The 21,617-nt window shown below is 36.5% G+C and overlaps 1 protein-coding gene across 6 annotated transcripts in view; it reads right to left on the bottom strand.

Annotated features, from left to right (window-relative positions):
- Positions 1 to 420: 420 nt before the first annotated feature.
- LOC110838099 (uncharacterized) overlaps positions 421 to 21,617 on the bottom strand; it is a 67,340-nt gene continuing 46,143 nt past the window's right edge. For 2 of the 6 annotated variants that reach the window (XM_087355007.1, XM_087355010.1), the window contains 11 exons: positions 19,640 to 19,702; positions 18,113 to 18,307; positions 17,339 to 17,356; positions 16,621 to 16,795; positions 16,359 to 16,499; positions 7,699 to 15,664; positions 7,192 to 7,345; positions 6,742 to 6,963; positions 3,908 to 4,048; positions 3,060 to 3,171; positions 421 to 869 (listed from right to left, as the gene is read on the bottom strand). In XM_087355007.1, coding sequence (XP_087211133.1) covers positions 14,784 to 15,664; positions 16,359 to 16,499; positions 16,621 to 16,795; positions 17,339 to 17,356; positions 18,113 to 18,307; positions 19,640 to 19,702 — 1,473 coding nt within the window. In that variant the 3' untranslated portion in view covers positions 421 to 869; positions 3,060 to 3,171; positions 3,908 to 4,048; ... (1 more) ...; positions 7,192 to 7,345; positions 7,699 to 14,783. The remainder of the gene's footprint in view (positions 870 to 3,059; positions 3,172 to 3,907; positions 4,049 to 6,741; positions 6,964 to 7,191; positions 7,346 to 7,698; positions 15,665 to 16,358; positions 16,500 to 16,620; positions 16,796 to 17,338; positions 17,357 to 18,112; positions 18,308 to 19,639; positions 19,703 to 21,617) is intronic. The other 4 variants (XM_087355009.1, XM_087355012.1, XM_087355008.1 and 1 more) reach the window with 3 other exon arrangements.

Raw genomic sequence — 21,617 nt, 5'->3', positions numbered from 1 at the left:
ATATTTTATTTCAATTGTGGTAGAGGTTGGTTTTGAACTGCTGATCTTCAGGATGGTAGTAGTCTGCTGTCTTGTAGTCCGCTGTCTTATCCCCTAGGCCGCCGCTGTTTCTTAAGAGATATAATTTCGGAACTTCCTGATATATTGCGAAGTTGTTCTTGGACTTTAAAATTTTTCTTGGATCCCATAGGTTTTGAACTGCCGATCTTCCTGATAGAAGCCCTGAGCTTCAGCTCTCAGCAGTCCATGCCTTAGCGCTCTTGGCTACTGAGGCCACAACTGGTAGTAAACATTCAGAACTTCCTGATGAATTGTGAGTATCATCCTCTCCCCCAGCTACTAGTCCTACTCTACTTGCCACAGCTATACTTCAGAGGGATGAAGGAAGTACTTCAGGTGGTTCATCAACAACACTTCATATTCTGTATCATTCTATATATTCTTTATTATTTCATAAGCATACAACTACAAGGCATCATGTTTCCATCACTGCACTCTCAATGTATATGACTGGTATTACAACCAACATTATTATTATTATTGTTTCTCTCGAACAAGACGTTTTGGAAACTATTTCCGTCGCCAAGTAAAAGGGGAGAACATTCAAAAACACTGTACTCGCGAGCAACTAATACAATGGATTACAGACAATGGTACCAACATTAACATAATTATACAGCATGTAATAAGTGTTCTGGAGGTTTCCACTTGACGATGATGCTAATGTTGGCTTCAGAGAAACTCGCTAATGCAGCCCGAGTGATGCAGATGGTGGTCAGAACTTGAGACCTTCCGTGTAGTGCGTAACGCAGAACTTCTCCCTGCACAGATGACACCGAGTTTCTTCTCCAGAATCAGTTATGGCAGTCCTAGAAAAAGAAATATATAAATAGCATTTTCATCTTCGATGCAGTACAGTCTGTAGCGGGCTGTGGTTGTACTTCTGATGGAAATATTACTATTGTAGTAGGAATGAACACGTGGATGACTTAGGGTAGAGGGTAATAGATAAACATTTTTATATATATCGAGTAGCGCTGGCAGGGTAGCCAAGTGTGCACCAAGTACAATTTGTGGTTTTCATTGTGGCGAGTCTGAAGATGGCTGTCTTCTGGGTTGTAGCTCCTGTAGTCTGGTTGAAGTTTGCCAATGCTTCAGAGGTCCTCTCCATCCTCAGGGTAATAGATAAACATTTTTATATATATCGAGTAGCGCTGGCAGGGTAGCCAAGTGTGCACCAAGTACAATGTGTGGTTTTCACTGTGGTGAGTCTGAAGATGGCTGTCTTCTTTGTTGTAGCTCCTGTAGTCTGGTTGAAGTTTGCCAATGCTTCAGAGGTCCTCTCCATCGTCAGGGTAATGGAAAAACTTAGTTATAGGAGACTGGCAGTGGGGATTGGGAACGAATAGGAGCTGGGGACATGGGGGGCTCCTCAGGTTCCTGCCATATTATCAACTGACATATGGGAGGTGAGTGGATGTGGTGTGCCCTGAAAAGGGCAGGATAATGGCTTACTGGCAATGCTGTATGGGATGTTTCGGCCACAGCGGATTTATCTGGCTGGTCCAGCCGGATGTGGCACTGGTGCTGCTTTCTCAGACCTCTCCCTCTCATGTCACTTTCCTTCCTGCTGGCCAAGGTGTGGCATGCCCTGCTCCTGTTAGTTCCCAGGCCCTCACATTTCTGACTCCAGTCGGCACTGGTTATGCCAAGGCTCTTTGCCAATATTTCAGAGGTCCTCTCCATCGTCAGGGTGGTGGGTAAGCAACACGTGTGGAAACACTTAGTTATAGGAGACTGGCAGTGGGATTGGGAACCAATAGGAGCTGGGGACATGGGGGGGAGCTCTCATAAGGGCTCCTCAGGCTCCTGCCATAGGATCAACTGACATATGAGAGGTGAGTCGATGTGATGTGCCCTGAAAAGGGCAGGGTAGTGGCTTACTGGCAATGCTGTATGGGATGTTTCAGCCACAGCAGATTTATCTGGCTGGTCCAGCCGGATGTGGCGCTGGTGCCGCTTTCTCAGACCTCTCCCTCTCGTGCGTCTTTCCTTCCTGCTGGCCAAGGTGTGGCATGCCCTGCTCCTGTTAGTTCCAAGGCCCTCACATTTATGTCTTCAGTCAGCACTGGTTATGCCAAGGCTCTTCATTGACTTCCAAATGTGTGCCTTACTCATCACCCTGATGACAAAGGCAGCAGGGACCTCTGAATCGTTAGTACACTTCTACCAACAACCCAGAAGACAGCCATCTTCAGACTCACCAGCATGAAAATGTCAAATCCTACACAGTAATAAATCTTTGGGTTCTGTGAAATGTTGGAAATTTTTGGAGTTGCTGAGTGACCGACTATTGTTGGCTTCTCAAGGACCTAGCTCCATGGAATAAGTGACAGATGGATCAAGATTTCCTTTGTGTGGCAAACAGAAGATGCAGAATTAACAAATGAGTCACACGCACATTTATCACCTATAACAAATGTTTTTTCTTTCTTTCAGTTTTAATGTGTCAACAGCTGGGAGATGAAGCAGATTTCTGTACAACTGCATTAGAAAGAAGGAATACAAATATTTGGTACAAATTAGTGGCAGAAGTCTTCTCAATAGGCTAGCCCTAACTGGCACAGAAGAGGAAATTTACTTGGCATGCACTTGTGAGATGCATGTCTCTCCTTTCCCATTGGCCTATTTTGGATCAAAATGCTGAGATAATGAAAGGCAATGACGCAATTTTATCCTGCAAAGGCTGTTGGTGAGTGGTCCAAAACTACAAGACACAGAAGAAGCCAAATCAGAAATAGGAAGTCAATGTATAGCTCATTTGTTGTTTTACATCTGAATGTTATTTTGTATGACATAATTGTGCACATCTTGTCACTGCTTATAGCTAATTAAAAGAATTAATTTATCTACTTCATTGGTGGTACACTGAATTATTTTTGTTAGCAATTAACATTATATATCCCAGAGGCTACTAACCCACAAACAAATCATAACCTGTACTGGCCTGTTACCTGACATTTAAGAGCATTTAGACATGACATTAGAAGTCCAGTTACCTTGGTAAGATCCTCAGGAGCAGCAAGAAAGTGTACAGCTGACACAAATCTCTCTTCTCCACATGGCAAAGAGCACGTCCACTGCTTACAGACGAACCAGTGATCCTAGGGCCTGCAGACAAATGTGTATCAGATTCCATTGTACTTAATAAACTGTTACAGAACCAAACAAGTTCACCTGTTTTTTGTAATAATGTAATTCACCAAAAAATCTGCATGACAGTCTACTTCAAAAATTACCAAATCTTTGGTTCCATGAAAGTTAGAAGACCTAATTTAAGCCTACTTGGGAGGGAATGACATGCTCTTTCAACTGGTTAATTTGTATGTAATTTTATTCAAATGGCAATTCCCTGATGTGATTTTTATATCGTTTTAATAACATACTTTTAAGTGCAGTGAAATTCCACCTTTTTTAACTTCATGTAAAACTGATAAGCAATTGTTAACAATATGATTTATTCCAATCCTGGAAAATGTTCTGAAACTGCTATGATGAATTATTGTGCAAGTTGTCCTCCAATTCATGGTATCTGTGGGGTACACATATTCATCCATCTATGTTAAATGACTAGAGACCAAAATCTGGCTATGTCAACATTAACTAGTTACTCTTGACACCAGCTAGGTGGCATGGAAAATGTTAAGGAATCATCATTGAAAGTATGCACTTTATTTTTGACCTAACCCAACCCACTAGATTTTCCAGAAGTGCCCTAAATTTGTTTGCTGAATGTGTTATTTCAAATTTTATCCTTGTGTTGGATAATATTGTCATTTGCTGGCTAATCTTGACAATATCTAGTATTAGTCAATGCTACAAGATACAATTCCCATCATCATCCCACCTTCTTCATGATGTGTCATCATATGATCTATCACTCCTTCCATCTTCTCCTCCATGACGTGGGTAGCCGAGAAACCAAACATCATGAAGTCATCCCACGTGCTGTTCTATTTCCCAACTGCATGTCTGTTTGTCCTGAAGACTAAATGGAAAAACAAGATTAGTAAACAGAAAACTGAAAATAAGTAATATTAGAACAGAAAAATATAGACATTGAAATAGATAACAGTTGTTCAAAAATGTAAGAAATATGTGCAGATATGATAAGGACTGTGAAATTCAGCGACCAGTCTCACATAATTATGTCAACCCTTTGAGCCCCAAGTAATTAATTTTTCAAAATCTAATGTTATTTATTCTCAATTATTATTACTTTTCATACAAAATCAACATAACGAAACATACAATTTTCTACAATTCCAAATCTACAAAAAAACCCTGGTTACACCACAAAACCATTGGGAAAGTTGGTCAGTGTCCGTTACTTTCCATGATATTCATTAAAACAGTTCTTGCTTCCATTCAAACAGAGTCCTACACCACAAATTTTGCGTGACCATTTCGTATGATGTGGAGCAATGGCAGTGCTGCATTGTGCACATCGGCAAGATGTGCTCCTCACTGGCATGTGTTCCGCCTTATTGTACCTTTTCTTGGGAGCAACGTGTCTTGAACCTATTTTGAGATGCACGTACTTTCCTCTTCCTTGATGGACTTCATGAGGATCCAATGAGTCCACTGGCAACAGACATGCAAATTTCTTTAATGTCGGTGTTCTTGCTTCTGGACTCCTTTCCTTGTATAGAATGAAGGCACTGACAATTCACACATCAAGGATTTGCCAGAAGATCCGCAACCACCACTTTTGACTCTTTCTGTCTATTTCATACAGAGACTTCAGCATGTCAGCTTTGTCCACAAATCTCATGTTTGCATTGTATTGTTTCACAATTTCTGGACATGAAATGTTCTCAGAGGTCCCATCTTTATTCTTTCTTGCCACAGTGTTAACATCTTGTGGATCATGAAAGTTTGACAGAAACAGAATGCCTTTTGTCTTTCCACAGCATTGCAGTAATGCCACAGCTGCTGCTCCAAACATCAGATTTGCCTCTTTTCATGTGTCTCTCATTCTTGAAATCTTTTGGCATCCCTACTCTTTGTTTCTTCACTGTGCCACAGGCATAAATTCCCTTGTCCTGTGAGTGGTACAGATGTGAATTGTCAAAATAAACATGGTTTTTTCTTTCAAGATGTTTTGTTAGAACCTGAACCACTCTAGCTCCCAAATTGTTTTCTGTTGTCTGGCCTATTTTTCCAGTATATATCTGAAATTCAGATACACATCCACTGTCATTTGCTCGTACCCATACCTTATACACCATCTTTATGGGTTTCTGAGGTATCAAGTGGCGGAGACTGGAGCGCCCCTTGAATCGAATCATTGATTCGATTGACTTGACTTTTGATGGTTTGAAGCAGTCCTTGAATGTCTTGGACAACATTTCTAACAAGGGACAGATCTTATAGAGTTTGTCATAATTCTGGTCATTTCTTGGTGGCTGAGCATTATTGTCATTCACATGTAAATTGTCAAGGAACCATTCAAAACGATTTCTGCTCATTACTGAAACTATGAAAGTGTCTCTAATCATTTTGTCAGATGACCAACAGTCTTTATAGCTTGGCAATTTTTTAATTCCCATAAGGATATTGATAGCAATCAATTTTTTCATTTCTTTATCATCTGTTGGTTGAAATTGTAGGCCACCACCATACAGATTTGTTTGAAACACTAGATTATTTATGTCATCTGTAAACAGACAATGAAACACATCAATAGGAGATTCACAAGTGTCTGATATATTTGCCCCAAATTTTTCACTAAAATCCCTCACTTCCGATGGCATAACATGTTTCTGCCAGAAAATGGCAAACCTGTTCGCTAGTGGCACATCATCTTCACTGTCACTGTCAGAAGCATATTATATAGGAATGCTGCTGGGAGCTGTGTTCAGTGGCACGGGACTGCTAAGATCTAAAACTGAGTGTGCTGAAGATGCAATTATATTTTGTGGCACAGGCAACATATCTGTAATGACATCTTTTGTTTCACTATTGGCATCTGAAGTGCACGATTCTGGTTCACTAGGAATTTCATCAAATACCTCCATCATTAATTTGTGAGTCAGTTTCCCCCTTTCAGAAATCTTCCTGATGCCATGATATTCTGCAGCAAACATAATTAAAATGCTCAGTATACCCACTGGTTACAATTTGAAACCAAACATAACTGTCAATATTGCAAGGAATTTTGCATCCAAACCAATGATAATAATACATAATTTTATTAATAACAATATAACCATTGATATTATTACAAAACACTCACCTAATTATTCCAAATAGTAGCAACACAAAATCAAACACTTAGAAGTTCCAACACAACTAACTCTGTAGCGTCAATGCTTCCTTATTCACATGGCTAAAAACCGAGTACCATTGGTGGATACATGATGGCAGCACTATGTACCACGGGCGTCTCCCAAAAATACCACAGGGCAGTGATACTTTGATATTCTAAACTGTGGTTACGACACGAAACCTCAGGGGTTCAAAGGCATAATTAACTTTAACTTAAAATATATTAACTTCAAATGCTGAGGTGAGTTTTTCTAATGGAACAACTACAGCATCTTCTTACAGACTTGCAGACTTCTAGAACTTCCTGATTGCCATCCAGAGAACTGCCTACCTATGAGTTCAGCAATTAATCCAGATATGGGCCTAGAATTGCTGTGCAAAATGTAATGTAAAAATGGCAGCCAAACATACATTCAGTTAGATGATTCCAGGTTTTCATTGTGGTGAGAAGAAAGATGGCTTCTTCTGGGTTGCACCAATATGCAGTCTGGTAAAAGTACCAACATTTCAAGGTCACTGTTGCCTCCATCATAATGATGTTCTCTATCTGAACAGTTACATTTCTTTGCATGAGTTGGCTCTTCTACATCCATGGCACCAGTGTCCATCCACCTCCAAATTACAGCACAGGTCCTGAAGTGAAATTAAAGTACATCACTGCAATGGGTTTGTTATATTTTCGGTACGTGATATGAAATGGATGCACAATAAAAGGTCACAGGTTCCTAACCACCATAAAGTAAACTTGTTCCATGACAAGCATCAAAGGAGAACAAAATTATTTAAAACCTTTTCCTTCCAAGTAATAACACGATCAAACTAAGTAAAGTATTTCATTAACACCTTGCTATTTCAGTTTACCTGTTTGTTTTCAAACACTGCAACTTCTCTTCTTTCCTGAAAGGAGGAAGTTTAACTGCACACCCATGAAACAAGGTGTCTCCTAAGAAGCCCTTCCTCTGCAAACATGACCATGGGGATGAACAAGTGATGTGTAGATGTAGTTCCACTGGGTCTGGGGTGCACAATAAACAAGAATTAAAATTATGTTAAATGCATTTTCATTATTACAGCCCATAAGGTTCATTGCTAACCATTTACACCCAATATTTCATTACATGAGTATAAGCCAATATAGGCAGCTTAGCTCCATAAGAGGCAACCCTAAACACAATCAATCTATCTGTTGATTTTATTTCTAAATTAATCACTTTCTCTAATTTTGAAATTCTATTAGATTACCTAAATGTATACCACTTTGCAATCTTCGTGAAGAGTACAACCATGATCATTTACACTTTGCTGGATATTGTTTTACAACTTGTAATACAATATCTAAATAAACTGGTATTTATATTCTATACGTACACACAAAATTACTTGAGAACAGTTACGAGGTTCAGGATAGTCCTCTTCTGCGTCGTAGCGTCGGATAAAGATGGCAGTCTTCCACCGTTGTAACGTCAGATGAAAATGGCAGTCTTCTGCTTTGTAACGTCGTGTGATTGGTGGAAATTTACCAGGCTTCAGGGCACATGTTACAAGAGAGAGAGAGAGATGCTTGCTGTCTCACTCATCTCCTGGTGATAAAACATTGTTTTCATGAAATGCTTTGCAGCTTATGGAAAGAACCGATATAATCACATAGCAAAATATAAATAAGCACGAGGAGCTTAATAATTGGTACTCATCAGCTGATATTGTTAGGATGATTAAAACAAATATGTAATGGGGAGAGAAAGGTTAGAAGTATTCACAAGGAACAGAGCGTTATGATGCACACTGTCTACTGTTTGAGGCATATTCAATGTATGAAATACTTTAGGAATTGACTCTATGCATATATTTGGGTGACTGGTTGTCATTATATAGTGTTGAGGCAGCAAGTACCTCTCAAACGTTGGTTAACTTCAAACAGACCACGGTGTCAGTCACAATCTAAAAGGCAGCCTTCTTCAGACCAGCATGTAGCAGGCATTGGGGGATATAAGAAATGTGTACAAAATCTTGTTTGACAAGCCTGAGGGAAAGAGCCACTTGAGCACAAATGGTAGGATAATATTAGAATGGATATTTTGGAAATAAGGTGGTAGAATGTGGGCTGGATTAATCTGGCTCTGAACAGAGAGAACAGGGACTGATGGCAGGCTCTTGTGGATAAGGTAGTACACATATGGGTTTCTTAACAAGCAAAGCATACTATCAGCTTCTCAAGGACTCTGCAACATGGATCTGATGAAAGAAACAAGCACAATCAAAGAAGACGCTTTCCATCACATAATTTTATGCTACTCTGCGTCTGTACATTTAAAATGAACTACAAACATCAAAGAATGTTACTGGAAATTTTGTACATAAAAAAGAATAAAATAAAATTAGGCAACCTGAATCACATGACTTGCTATCACATTTCTTTACAATATGTACACAAATACTGTGGTCACCTCCGCAGTTAGAACAGGCTCTCTCATCAATTGGTCACAAGTTACTTTCTCTAAGGGGAAAAGACTCCAGGTTCAATGTACTGCACCATACAAATTATATGCACAGTAACCCTTTCGCTGCTTACCTTATGGCTCATTAAGTTTGTGTGTTGAACAGTGACAATCTAACACATCATATAAACAGAGAAAGGATTATAAGAAGCAGAAAATTACATTCTGGAAAAAATCTATTCTGTGCATGTTTTAAAGAACCTTTACAAAGGTATATAATGTCTCTCATTACATACTAAAAATATATATAAGGCATACAAATCAGAAAAATAAAATAATTAAATTCGGTAAGATAAATGTGTTATTAAAAAGAAATAATAGTCCACTTATTAGCAAAAGGACAAATATGCACAAAATAAAACATCCTGCCCAGAAGTGATACTTCAACTGAAGACCTCTGTGTTGTTTGTCTCACATAACAACAATTCAACAATCCCCAAACCACAAAAAAAAACATTTCTCTTGGAAACATTGGTCCTTGTAATCTGGATTCATTTGCTGTTTACCACATACATTGTAGCTATGTGTCCTGCTATCTCCTAAAGTTGAAGTTCATTGTTTGTGAATTTTCAGTAACAATTGTTATTGCAACAGATGGATTTGTCAAAAACCAACTTGGGAAGGGGTGAAATTCTTGTACTCACAGGTGGCTCTCTTTACCTTACCATGTTAAGTAACAGAAAACCATCACATCACAAAGGGACTCTACTGGAAATTTGTATCAACTGCAGCCATGACACAGCAGTTACAAAACTAATTTAGACTCTTTCCCACAACCACTGTTTTTTCACAAGGAAATACATTAATCTGTCTGAACTTCTTTTTATTTTGATAAATTTTAGTAATGTTTTAGTGAAAACTGCTAAATTAAATTAAATTCCTCTTTGGTATTTCACTATGCCCAGGAGCCACAACCATGATTAGTACACAAATACACATAGTAAATGACAATAAAGTCTAATTTGAAAGTGGTATAAGGAAATTATCATGGCTAAGGTGAATGTTTGTATGTGCGTGTGTATATATGTATATGTGTATGTGTGTGTGTGTGTGTGTGTGTGTATATATATATATATATATATATATATATATATATTCACCTTCCATTCCAGAATGAAACTTGGTTATCTCACAATTTATATTCACTTTAATGACATAAGAAGTACGTGACGAATATGCATTTATGTACAAGTAGGAATGATGCCATGTTGTGGTTATAACCACAATTTTAATCACTAATTCAGAGTTATGAACTGTAGCATTAATATTGTTTTATTGTTTCCCCTTAAAGGAGATCTGGAAGATCAGTGCAACTGCTTTAAAAAAAATTCCTTTAAATGTTGTATTAATATTGAGATATTTTGTGACAATGCCTCTTTGATATAATTCTTATACATCCTATTCACTTACTGTTAGTATTACCATATACTTATCATTTCTTTATAAATCACAAAGCAAGGAAAATCTATTTTATTCACAAAGTTTCATTTAAACACCCACTACAGTTTTCCTAATCCACAAGAATTCAATCACAACCTGAGGCACTCATGTTCTTGACCACTTAACCAATCAAACATAATAAAGAAGACTAAGCATTACCTGAATGTTGATTGTTGGCAGATTTACTGATTATTAGTTAAAATCTTCTAATAACTATTGCACAGTCAGGAAATACCTAACAATACTGACATGCTTTAGATTAAAATGTAACCAACTTCTGTATATTAAAATATGTTTTGTTACCTTTTCTACTGAATTCCAATCATATTTAAACAACACAATAAAATTAAAGAGCTAGCAGAAGCATGAGTACAGGGATTATCTGGTTATCACTGCCAATTGTTTAAACTTAAAATTCTGACTGTTGATAAATTATGCATCTACAGTAACACTTTGCAGAATAAGATGCTAAGAATTAGTAATTTTTATTCTTACTTAACCTTTCATAGACTATATTCTGCACAAATGTCCTTAATATTTTGGATATATAAGAAATGAATTAACTGGAATGTCACTAACATTTTTCCCTGAATTTTAGGTAGCAAACCTATTTTTTAAAATCAGCATTCTTGAATTTTAATGCCTACATCTCTGTTGCCAACACTTTTGACAATGGCAAAGTCAGTGATTTGAAACACGTAAAACAGGGTAAGGTGGTATGATATATTCCACATGTGCATTGATAGTCTCTGCTTAACTCTGTTAATACAAAATGTTGAATGTCTGATATTGTGCCACAAGATTTTTCAAACTGTACTGGCCTCAACAATATTTATCAACTTCCAAAAAAAATTTCTCCATATCTGTTGAAAGTGAAAATGTGAAAGTAAAAATATACAGAAAGAATACATGTAGCACTACATAATCAGGTACATTCCATTGAGGCATCCTACATAATCTGGAGGAAAATTTGTCATGACTCAGTATAATTATACTGTATCTAACCTGACTATTAAAGAAACATCAACACTAACCCAGCTCTCTCCTACCACTTGTCCCAACTCCTGCGATTGGACGGCTTCATTAACAAGGAGTGCATCGCAAATAACAACATACACAGCCCAATCCACATACTCACACACATACTACTGTACTCCCCAATAATAACATTTTAGTTCTTAATAACCAATATTTTAAATTCATACATAACCTTAGATACTTATTACAGATGTCACCAGTAATGCCCTTTGCTAATACAGTAAACATACAAACCTAACAAATTAACTCTCACATATAAAACTCAAGCATGTTCACCAATTAATATTTTAATCACTTAATAACTTGATATTCTTCAGCTTTTACAGATTAGGTCCTCTGGATTATTCTGATTTGGAATTAACTCTAAAATTATAAGTTTTTTGGACATTATGCAGGACTCCTTGGATGGGAGATTAATCTACTGTAAGTCCTCTATATACACAAGGCAAAAATATAAAGAAGATGAAATACATACATTCATGCACTGAGTGGGATTGAAACACAAAATCTAAGTTTCTAATCAGTCTAAAACCACATAATCATTAATGATCAACTTAATAGTAAATTATTATAAATTCATTCTGTGAAGAAAAATTGTAATTAATTCAGTATTAAATGAATAATAAACATGTAATATGAAGCTAGAAAAGATAGGTCTGGAATGCCCTGGTCATGTAACACGGAGACAGACTAATGGACAGAATTGGTGATTCTATGGAAAGTTCTCTGTAAGGCTCAACCAGAAACTTAGGATAATCATGCCATACTCTAATGTTGGAGTGACTATGAAACAATTTTAAACTTGGTGGAATGTTTTATGTTAAAATATATGGACCTGAAAAGGTTAACAATTTGGAACTGCAGTGTATGACACTAGTAAATGTACATGCAATAAACACATTAAATTAAATAGCTGCATTAGGATGTTAAAAAATGAAAAATATAAAGCTGTGCAACTTACATGATTCTCTAAAGGAAATTGGTAATTAAAGAATTAACCTAAGATTTAAGGTTCTCACAGTGATGAGTCTGAAGACTGCTGTCTTCTGGGTTGTAACAGAGTGTAGTCTGGTAGAAGTTTACCACCGTTTCAGAGAAAGGAACTCTGAAATTGAATAAAAATTTACTTGGATATTATCCATCGTCTAGTAATAAAACGTAAAAAACGTAAAACGACGTTTCGGAGATGAGGCTCTATCTCCGTCTTCAGGTTCCTACTCAGTTGGGCCCACTAGATAGAGCTAATCCCGGAGATAGGGATTAGCTCTATCTAGTGGGCCCAACTGAGTAGGAACCTGAAGACGGAGATAGAGCCCCATCTCCGAAACGTCGTTTTACGTTTTATTACTAGAAGATGGATAATATCAAAGTAAATTTTTATTCAATTGACTCTTCACCATCGTCAAGAAGTTTTAGATTTGATGAACTCTGAAATGTTTGTAAACTTCTACCAGACTACACTGTGCCACAACAAAGAAGATAGCCATATTCAAAGAACTAACCTAACCTAACTTAACCAACTGTTTAATTATATGCAAGATTCAACATATAACTTTTGATAAGACTACGATTCTAATCCTTCATATAAAAAAATTTAAAATAAGAACATCTATAAGATCAAAAAGTTAAGTACTTATAATCCTACAACTATAATTCAATGCATCTTTTTCCCAAACAGTGCATCAAGTAACCTCTAAGAATCATATTTTATGATCAACATAAAACATCTTTGCTTCATCCGATAGTAACACATATTTTCAGGGTTAAAGTTTGTGAGCTCTGATTCTGATTATCAGAATTGTGCGGTTAGAGAAAAACAGGCATACTAGTTCCATCACTTTCTCTTTAACACACAATAATTTAAATTTTCATCTGTTGGGTACTTCAGTGAAAAGAAAGCATCCGTGTGTAAATATGGATCAAAAGCTGAGAATCACTTACAAATATAAAGGCAAATGTTGATCTGTATGTACTTCAATACTGTTTCTATCAATAATGATTCAGTAACATAACAGAAAATACATAAAAATCAACTATAAATATTTAAATTTGTGCTTATAAATATTAACATAACATCAACTATGAACTATAAAGTGTTCATACCTTTCCACTTCCAGGGGTTCTGTATGATCATAATAATAACTGCATATTAAATCTAAATAATATAACTAACACCAACAGTGACCACAGCAACTATTCTTTCATTTGCTTTGAATATTTAACATATCTAAAAATATAGCAAATTGATAAGCTTCCTTTTCTTGCACTAAACTGTAGACAATATTTTAGGAATAACATACTGACAATGACTACTATTTACAAAATACATATTTAGGAACACTATTAGTTTATAACATAAAAGTTACTACATTTATATGGACAAGAAATTATTCACAAGCTAAAGGCAGATCAACAGAGAGATGAAGGATGCATTTTATGATTCTGTTGGTCAAAATGATCACTAGCTGGATCATTAAAATTTAAATGTCATACAGGTAGATCAAAATATAGTACTATAGCCTGAGTTCATCTTCTGTATTAAAAAGCCTCTGTGGAAAGAAACAATGGAAGGTGTCTGGTGAAATGAAATGTGAAGGGAGCACATCATCATGAAAATATGCACAACAAAACTTTTTCTTCTCAGGATAACAAAACTGGTTACTTAAACCTACCAATCAAGATATACGCGTTAGTATTATTACCCTCAATAGCATCTGTATTATTTCAGACATCAGATTATCTCCTTGCTCTAACATCCACTTAACTCTGTCTGGACATTAACACTCAAAAACACTCTTACATAAATTGTCACTCCTGTTTTTAGTAGATGAAAGTGTTAATGTTTGCTTCCTGTCTCCTAGTGACACATGCTGGTGAGTTCACTAACTTACTGATGCTTGATATAGGGGTGTATAATGTAAAGGGACAGTATTCCTTTTATACATAGACTCCAGACATCAAAACAAAATAAAGTAAAATAATAATCTGTGAAATAATGGTGCAAAATCTGAGCTTATAGTCTGTCTGAATGGGGCCAAGAGGATTAATGTGTACTGTAGTAGCAGTGAAGATAAAATCAGTTAATTTAGGAAGATGGTTGGTATTAATGAGTAGTGTCTACTCAAGCCAAAACTGTGATTTTCATCTTCATACTTGTGTTTCTGAGAAAGTTAAAACACAGAGATCCCAGATTTTCTGCATAACAGTTCCATTCTGTAGCCAGGCATGAATGGTAGCATCTGTCTCAGATCAAACCAATTCCAACATCTTGCAATAATCTGTGATAGGGCAAGAAATGGCAGCATTAATCCTTGTCTTGTAGGTACCAAACATAACATATCTTATCCCGCAAAAACAGTTACATAACAATGCGCTTACATAAATTATTCAATACCGAGGACATTTCCGTGCTCTGCTATCTGATACAAATGATATTCCTATGCTATTTATTGCCGCACAACATATACAATAGTGCAGACTTTATGTCATACTGATGTCCCTTGTAGGAGACTTCACTTCCCTGGTAACTGCCCCATTGCTTGACTCAATACCACTGTCCTCTGTTTCTTCTCCACTGTCCAACAGGGATGCTTCACCCTTTACTGTTTCCACAGACCTCCGCTTCCCAACTGCTGGAGGGTCCAAAACAAATGCTGTGCTGGAAAGTGGCAAATCAAGCTTTAGGCGATCCCTTGTATGTCGCAGTTCTCCTAACCCTGAGGGAGACAGAGGTGATGATGGTGACTGCAACACTGTTTCACAGTCTTTATCTGTTATTACACAACCAGACACAGACTTTGCACCTGAAAGCATTTCATTTGTAACAGACACACTTAACACTATGCTGCTAGTGGGATCAGATGCATTTGCTAACTCCAATAGGTCAGTAAAAGGTAATTCCTGTAGTTTTGTGGATTCCAAAGATGCCTTCTCTCCAACATCTGAAGATGCTGATGATCTGTTGCTGGATGTTCCATTTACTCCAGATTCAGAAGAGTCAATTTCATCTTCCCACACAATTCCTTTGATACTCTCTGACTTATGGTTAGTCAACTGATCATTAAAACTGACAGAAAACCTAGACATACTTGAAGGACTTGTGTCAACTTCATCATTATAAGAATCTACACCAGTTTCCAGAGCAGAGAGCTTGTCAGCCACAGTGATATTAACGATGTCAACGTCAGGTGTCACAAAATCCACTGTGATTTCAGATGGTTTGTATTCACTACCCACGTGATATAGCTGACCAGGAAAAAACTGACTTCCGCTACTGGTTAACACATCATTGCTCCCACCTGGGAACTGGAATGGACGGGCAGAACTGCTGATGTAAAATTCACCATCTTCTGATACCATTCCTGCAGAGGTAAACATCACAAGTATCGTAATAAAGAGGAGAAATAGCAGAGCTCTGTATACTAAGTTGTTGACACAGTACACCTGGGAAATGCAGCACCTTGTTTTTCCAAGGAAAATGAGAAGAAATAATGCAAAGGAGAAGGAAGTAAAGGAAGAAGTAGGAGCTGAGAAAGACGAGGATGATGAAAAAGGGAGAGAAGTAGGGCTCAACAAACTGAAATCTCACTTATATTGATGTGTTTGAACATTTGAATGTAAGAAAAAGATTTGAGTAAAATACAATTTACTGGTTGCCTTTATATATCATTACATGAATAACTTGCTCTTTCTTTTCATTTTGAATGTTCTGACATGTAGAAGATAACACAAACTGCCAATAGTAGTGGCTTACCTCTCCACTGTGCAGGTCAGTTATAAACAGCTGTGTGTTAACAACTGTTCATAACTGTTTCTCTTTTTGTGTGACTAGTGGACTGAGCAAACATCTGTTGACACTTGATTAGAAGAGAGAGGAAGACAAGGAAATTAAGGAGGAAGAAGAAGCTGATGAGGCAAGGGAAGAAGAGTAGGAGGAGGAAAAGAAAGAGATTGATGAGGAGAAGAGAGACAAAAACAAAAGATCATGTACCGTTGCAAAACACACCTAAAATTTATCTTCATAAGAAAGTAATTATAAATTATGTTAGAACTGACCATTAGTAAAGTCATAGTCAACACTGCTTAGCTTGTAGATGTCCAGCTGCTGCTGTGTAGTGTTCTCTGGGATGTCTTGATCTATATCCATGTCAGGAACACTTCCCTCTGGCAGAACATCCCCATCCAGCATCTCCCAGTCTGTGCAACAGCCAATACATCTCATTTGCTTACACATGTCACAGAGAAACATTGCACAACAATTAACAATATGCCTAAAAACTCCTGTTTTGTAAGCGAATTCTGGGCTACAGTCACAGACCTGCAAAGCTGGAGTAGTCCACCTGTGGCTGTTGTGTTGACTGCAACATCAGACTGTTCCAATGTCGGCGTGTTGGGGAGTCAAATCCCTCGCTGTCTGAATCACTTGTCTCGCGAGGATACTCATACACAGAGTGGTACTTCTGCTTCTTGAATGACACATTCTTCTTGTGATCCTGCAAGAAAAGGAAAAGGACGCCAATTATACAGCATTCCAAATTGCCAATTCACCTATAACAATTAATAGGAATGCAAAACTCAAAATAAATGTTACAGCTGAGTGGTTAGCATTCCTGTTCCATATGCAAGAGGTCCTGGTTTCAAATCTCTGCCTACAGACCATATATCATGATTGAGATTCCCTGTTTTGTTTATTCCCTCCAGACAAATGCCAGAACACGCTCGTAGTACATTAAATGAGGCCATGATCACTTCCTTATACATCCTATCCAATTCACTATTCACTAGTAATCCTATCGTTTGATGCTACATAATCAGAACTATTAGACAGTTACTAAATAAACAACAAATAAATAAAAAATGCACAGTAAAACAATATAAATTCATGTTTAACATGAAGCATAAACTCAACCACACACATGAATACTGCAGGAATTTCAAACATTCATGTTTGAAATTTTAAATGTGGTGGCTTTAAACTAAACTTTTTAATTATTTTTAATCAACTGTGTAGTCTACACATATGACTTGGTACTTACATTGATGTCATCTTCCTCCTGGTGGAAAGCGTGCACAAATCATAAACAATCAATATGAACAAGTCAGACAAGTTTATGTTTCTAAAACAGATCATACTTGTTGCAACATTAACCTGTTTGTTTTATTTAACAATGTTGCATAACTGTAATTTGTATTCATCTAATACTGTTAAGGAGGATTAATCCAAAAATAGGCAGAACTTATAGTATGAATTAGGGAGAAGAGCAATGCACACAAAAATTAACAGGGTGAATTCAACTGGCCCAAAATTTGTCTGTTAAGTTGATCTTGATATCTGAGGTTCTCACTGAAGTAGTACTACAGGTGATTAGTTACTGTTACTATCAAATACTCTAACTTTGCCACAATTTCAATGGATTTATGAAGTATGTTTATATTAACATTTTGACTTTATACATCCCATGTTATATATAAAACAGATTCAGGTAAGGTTTCCTGTTCCCAAGTTGCGAGCATAAAGCTCTGGTTATTTCATCTGCAGCAAAAGAACCCTGATGTCCACTAGAATGAGGCTGGGTATGCCCCAGTGCTAGTCTATTCAGATAGCAAAAAGAAAACACCTAGCTCTGCCAGGAATCAAACCATGGTCATCCAGCCCACAGCCAGTCACTTAATAAGCTGAGCTGTTACAAGGCAGTTTACTTTTATAATATTCACAGAAATTTACAATATAAGTATATTACAGTGACATTTACAATTACAAGAATCTCCCAATTATGTACACTACAAAATAAAAGAATCTGGAGACTCACAGACTTCTTATCTGGGCTGCGCAGTGCTGAACGATTGGGTGTTGCTTCACTATTCCATGCTGAAGGAACAAATTCGGTGCCACTACCAGAGCTACTGCTACCATCAGCATCATCATCATCATCATCTTCTTCTTCTTCATCTTCCTCCTCTTCAGCAATTACCTCCATCGGGAAGTCAGATAAACCCTCATATGGCTGCAATACACCCAATATAAATTGCTTTTATACAGTGCCTCCTTTCTAGAAAGAAACATGTCTGCGCTCAGCTGTGATAATGTAATAAAAAGTATGGGCAATGTTACTTGTTTAGAGTGTTTAAAAATACTGGCAAAGTATTAAGAATTAACCATGATTAAAAAGGACTTGAATTAAAGAGCCTAAATTACAAAAATAATGTGAGAAAGAACAGTCTTCTCTTTTTTCTAACCACTAACCGTATAGGCATTAATTTCATTCACAGACTATTTACAATGCTGTATCACTTATGCACATTTTGCAATTTGAAATGAGGTTATAGGGATGACCCTGAAGAGTAAGATGGACTAACTGATGCAACTGTCATTTGCCATAAGATAATATGGAAAATCTATTCAACTGTTCCAGCTGAGATGTGAAGTAGGTAACTCTTTAACAGAAGTCAGATATGTTACTGAAGATCTGAACGTGCAAAGTGTTTTCCTGTTATGAATAATTCTGAAGACAAATAACCTTAAAAATATCTTTTCCTGTGGTAAAATCTCAAAAAAGTTCTTCTGTAAATCTCCCTGTACATGACTTACATATAATAAAAAGCAAACAGATTTACAGGTTACACACTAAACAACAACGTAACTCAAAAAGGTCTGAAGATGACTAAAATTTGCCACTTCACACCAAGATGACTCACACTTCTCACCTTCTACAAATTGGGAGGCTGCACAAACTTCATGAGCATGATATCATGCACCAGTTAAATCCAGTCACTTAAAATATCTTGCTAAGGAAATAATATAGTAATTAAAGAACTGAAAGTGTGAACATTCAAACAAAAACAGAACATGTATACAAGAAAAAACATAGAAAACAAAATGCAGAATTCAACAATAAGTACACCTCATGAACTTGGGGGGGGGGGGGGGGGGGGGGGGCACAACTATAAGAACAGTTAAACTTTGTACATCTTTTGATCTTGGATTTTGGCATGGAGATAAATCATGGACCATATCTACATAGTTTGAACATGTTTATTTGTATTAAAAATTGCAACATGGCAATGATTATGTCTGTAAACTTTCAAACAGTGGGGATCAATACATGTGGAACAACACACACAAATAAATCAATAATGGTATAATTATTATGTCATATATAAAACCCTTTCATATCATGAGAGTTCTCTGTAACTTGTAGAATGACAAACAGACATACATGACCAAAGCAATAAATGATTTTTCCATGTTGTTTTTCAAAATACACCTAAACAAGTGTACGGGTTGTAAAGGGTGTCTCAGATCAAGGCATGCAACTTTGTGTCAAAAGTGCACTCACCTTGCTGGTGTTGGAAGTGGCAGAAATATCAATAGCCTTCACTGAGGACTCCCTGTCTCCCTCCTACCCGCCACCAGCACACAGACAGACAAAGTGAAACCAAGAGAAGGACAGATGAGAAACACACAGCACAGAAACAGATGGGCAAATGCAGACAGATGGCAGCTGTAGGATAATGTATCATTCATTCCTAACATAATGGTACCTCTTCTAACTAAATCAGTTTGAGCCCCATTTGTTCCAGATAATGGAAAAAAATTTTTCCAGGCAAGAGGATTCTGCATCATGACAATACATCTTTCCACAAAGCACTCTCAATAAAGTAATTTTGGACAAAAAGTAAAATACTAGTGTTAAAACATCCATCATACTCATTTGATTTGGTCCTATGTGACTCTTCACATCCCAGAAACTAAACATTGCCTGGATGGGACTCAATTTGAATCAACTAATGACAATCAGAGCAATGTAATGCCAGTAGTAAAGGCGTTCTTTCAGTTATTATCACCAGTGTTTGCTGGTGGCATGTCAGGCATAATGTACAAAGTGACAAGGTAAACACTCACTGAACATTGGTGACAATATACTTTTAATAGAATCAGCCCTATTATTTAATCATCACATGTTCCACATTCCCTTATTTTTCTCACACTGATGACTGTCTTTTACTGCTTTATAGGAATGATGAGTTATGAGTTACATCCAAAGAGTAACAAAAACAAAAAATTTCTACATATTCTACAAGCAGAAATATAGTTTTCTTCATTCTATGTTCTATGGATATGCATATTAAAAATAATATTATACACAATGCAAACTAAATATAAACTTTACGGTTTTACAAGACACAAAATTATGTACAAGGTAACCAACACACAATAATTACTCCCACAGAAATATGAAAACACACTACATTGGAATCCTCACTTAATGTTTCAGTATGGGATAATGAATAAGAACAGTGAACTGAGAAAAATAGAAGACATTTAAAACCAAAATTACTGACTTGGAGGTCAGTGAAATGGATCTTTAAATGAGGATAAAACCTTAAATAAAGAAACATTGAATATAACAATACAAGGGAGCACAAACAAAAGCAACACAGTTTTTCCACTTGGATGCCAACTACAGTTGTACACAGAATAGATGAAAAAAGGAACAGGATGTACCAAAGCAGTAAGACAAACAGGGGAAGAGGGGGAGGAAAAAAAGTTCAAATTTCTCTGGAGAATGGCTAAATTGAATTGTGAACTCACACAGCATTTGAAAAGTGTGCTCTAATGTGGTACACATACTTTCCAAGAGCATTCTCTAGAATTTTGCATACCACATCCGTCTTTATGTTCATTTGCTGCATATAATATCTACTGTTGCACAGATATCACACAGCACAGAGTCAAAAACTATTTTCCTTATATTCTGTAAATATTCTCTATATCAAACAGGTTTCAAATAGTAAATACATCTTAATAGCATATGCTAGTACATTTAAAGTCATGTATTAATTTATTGTTGGGTGAACAATTAATGAAAAATACTGGTTAAATTTGGGCTTTAAGTAAAGCAGGGGCTATAATGGACTGGTATTTAACAAAATTAAATTAACCTGACAGGTATGGACCCAAATGCTATACTTTATGAAATCTGTTTAGCATTTCACAAAATGAAACATGATGATGGACTGGTAAAACATCTGATCATAACTTATTTATAAATTTTGTATATTCATAACAGTAAGACACACATTTCTGAAATTATTATGATGGTAGTCTGTAGTGCAGGGTTAACTATGATATTGCGGTGAAACTGAAAACATTAAAAACACATAAAACCCAAATTAATTTGCATAATATATGCTGTGTAGAGAGTATTAATTTTGGGGATTATTAATTGATTTTTTAAACTATTACTTTTTACAGTTAGATAACAAGTACTATAATTTCATATTTTAAAAACTCAATAATTCAAATGCAAGGTG

This window comes from Zootermopsis nevadensis, unplaced genomic scaffold, assembly GCF_977971745.1.
Source record: "Zootermopsis nevadensis isolate Lab colony 2312 unplaced genomic scaffold, Znev_1.0 Znev_ptg000024l, whole genome shotgun sequence".
Lineage (NCBI taxonomy): Eukaryota > Metazoa > Arthropoda > Insecta > Blattodea > Termopsidae > Zootermopsis > Zootermopsis nevadensis.
This window is presented reverse-complemented; position numbering and strand designations above follow the sequence as displayed.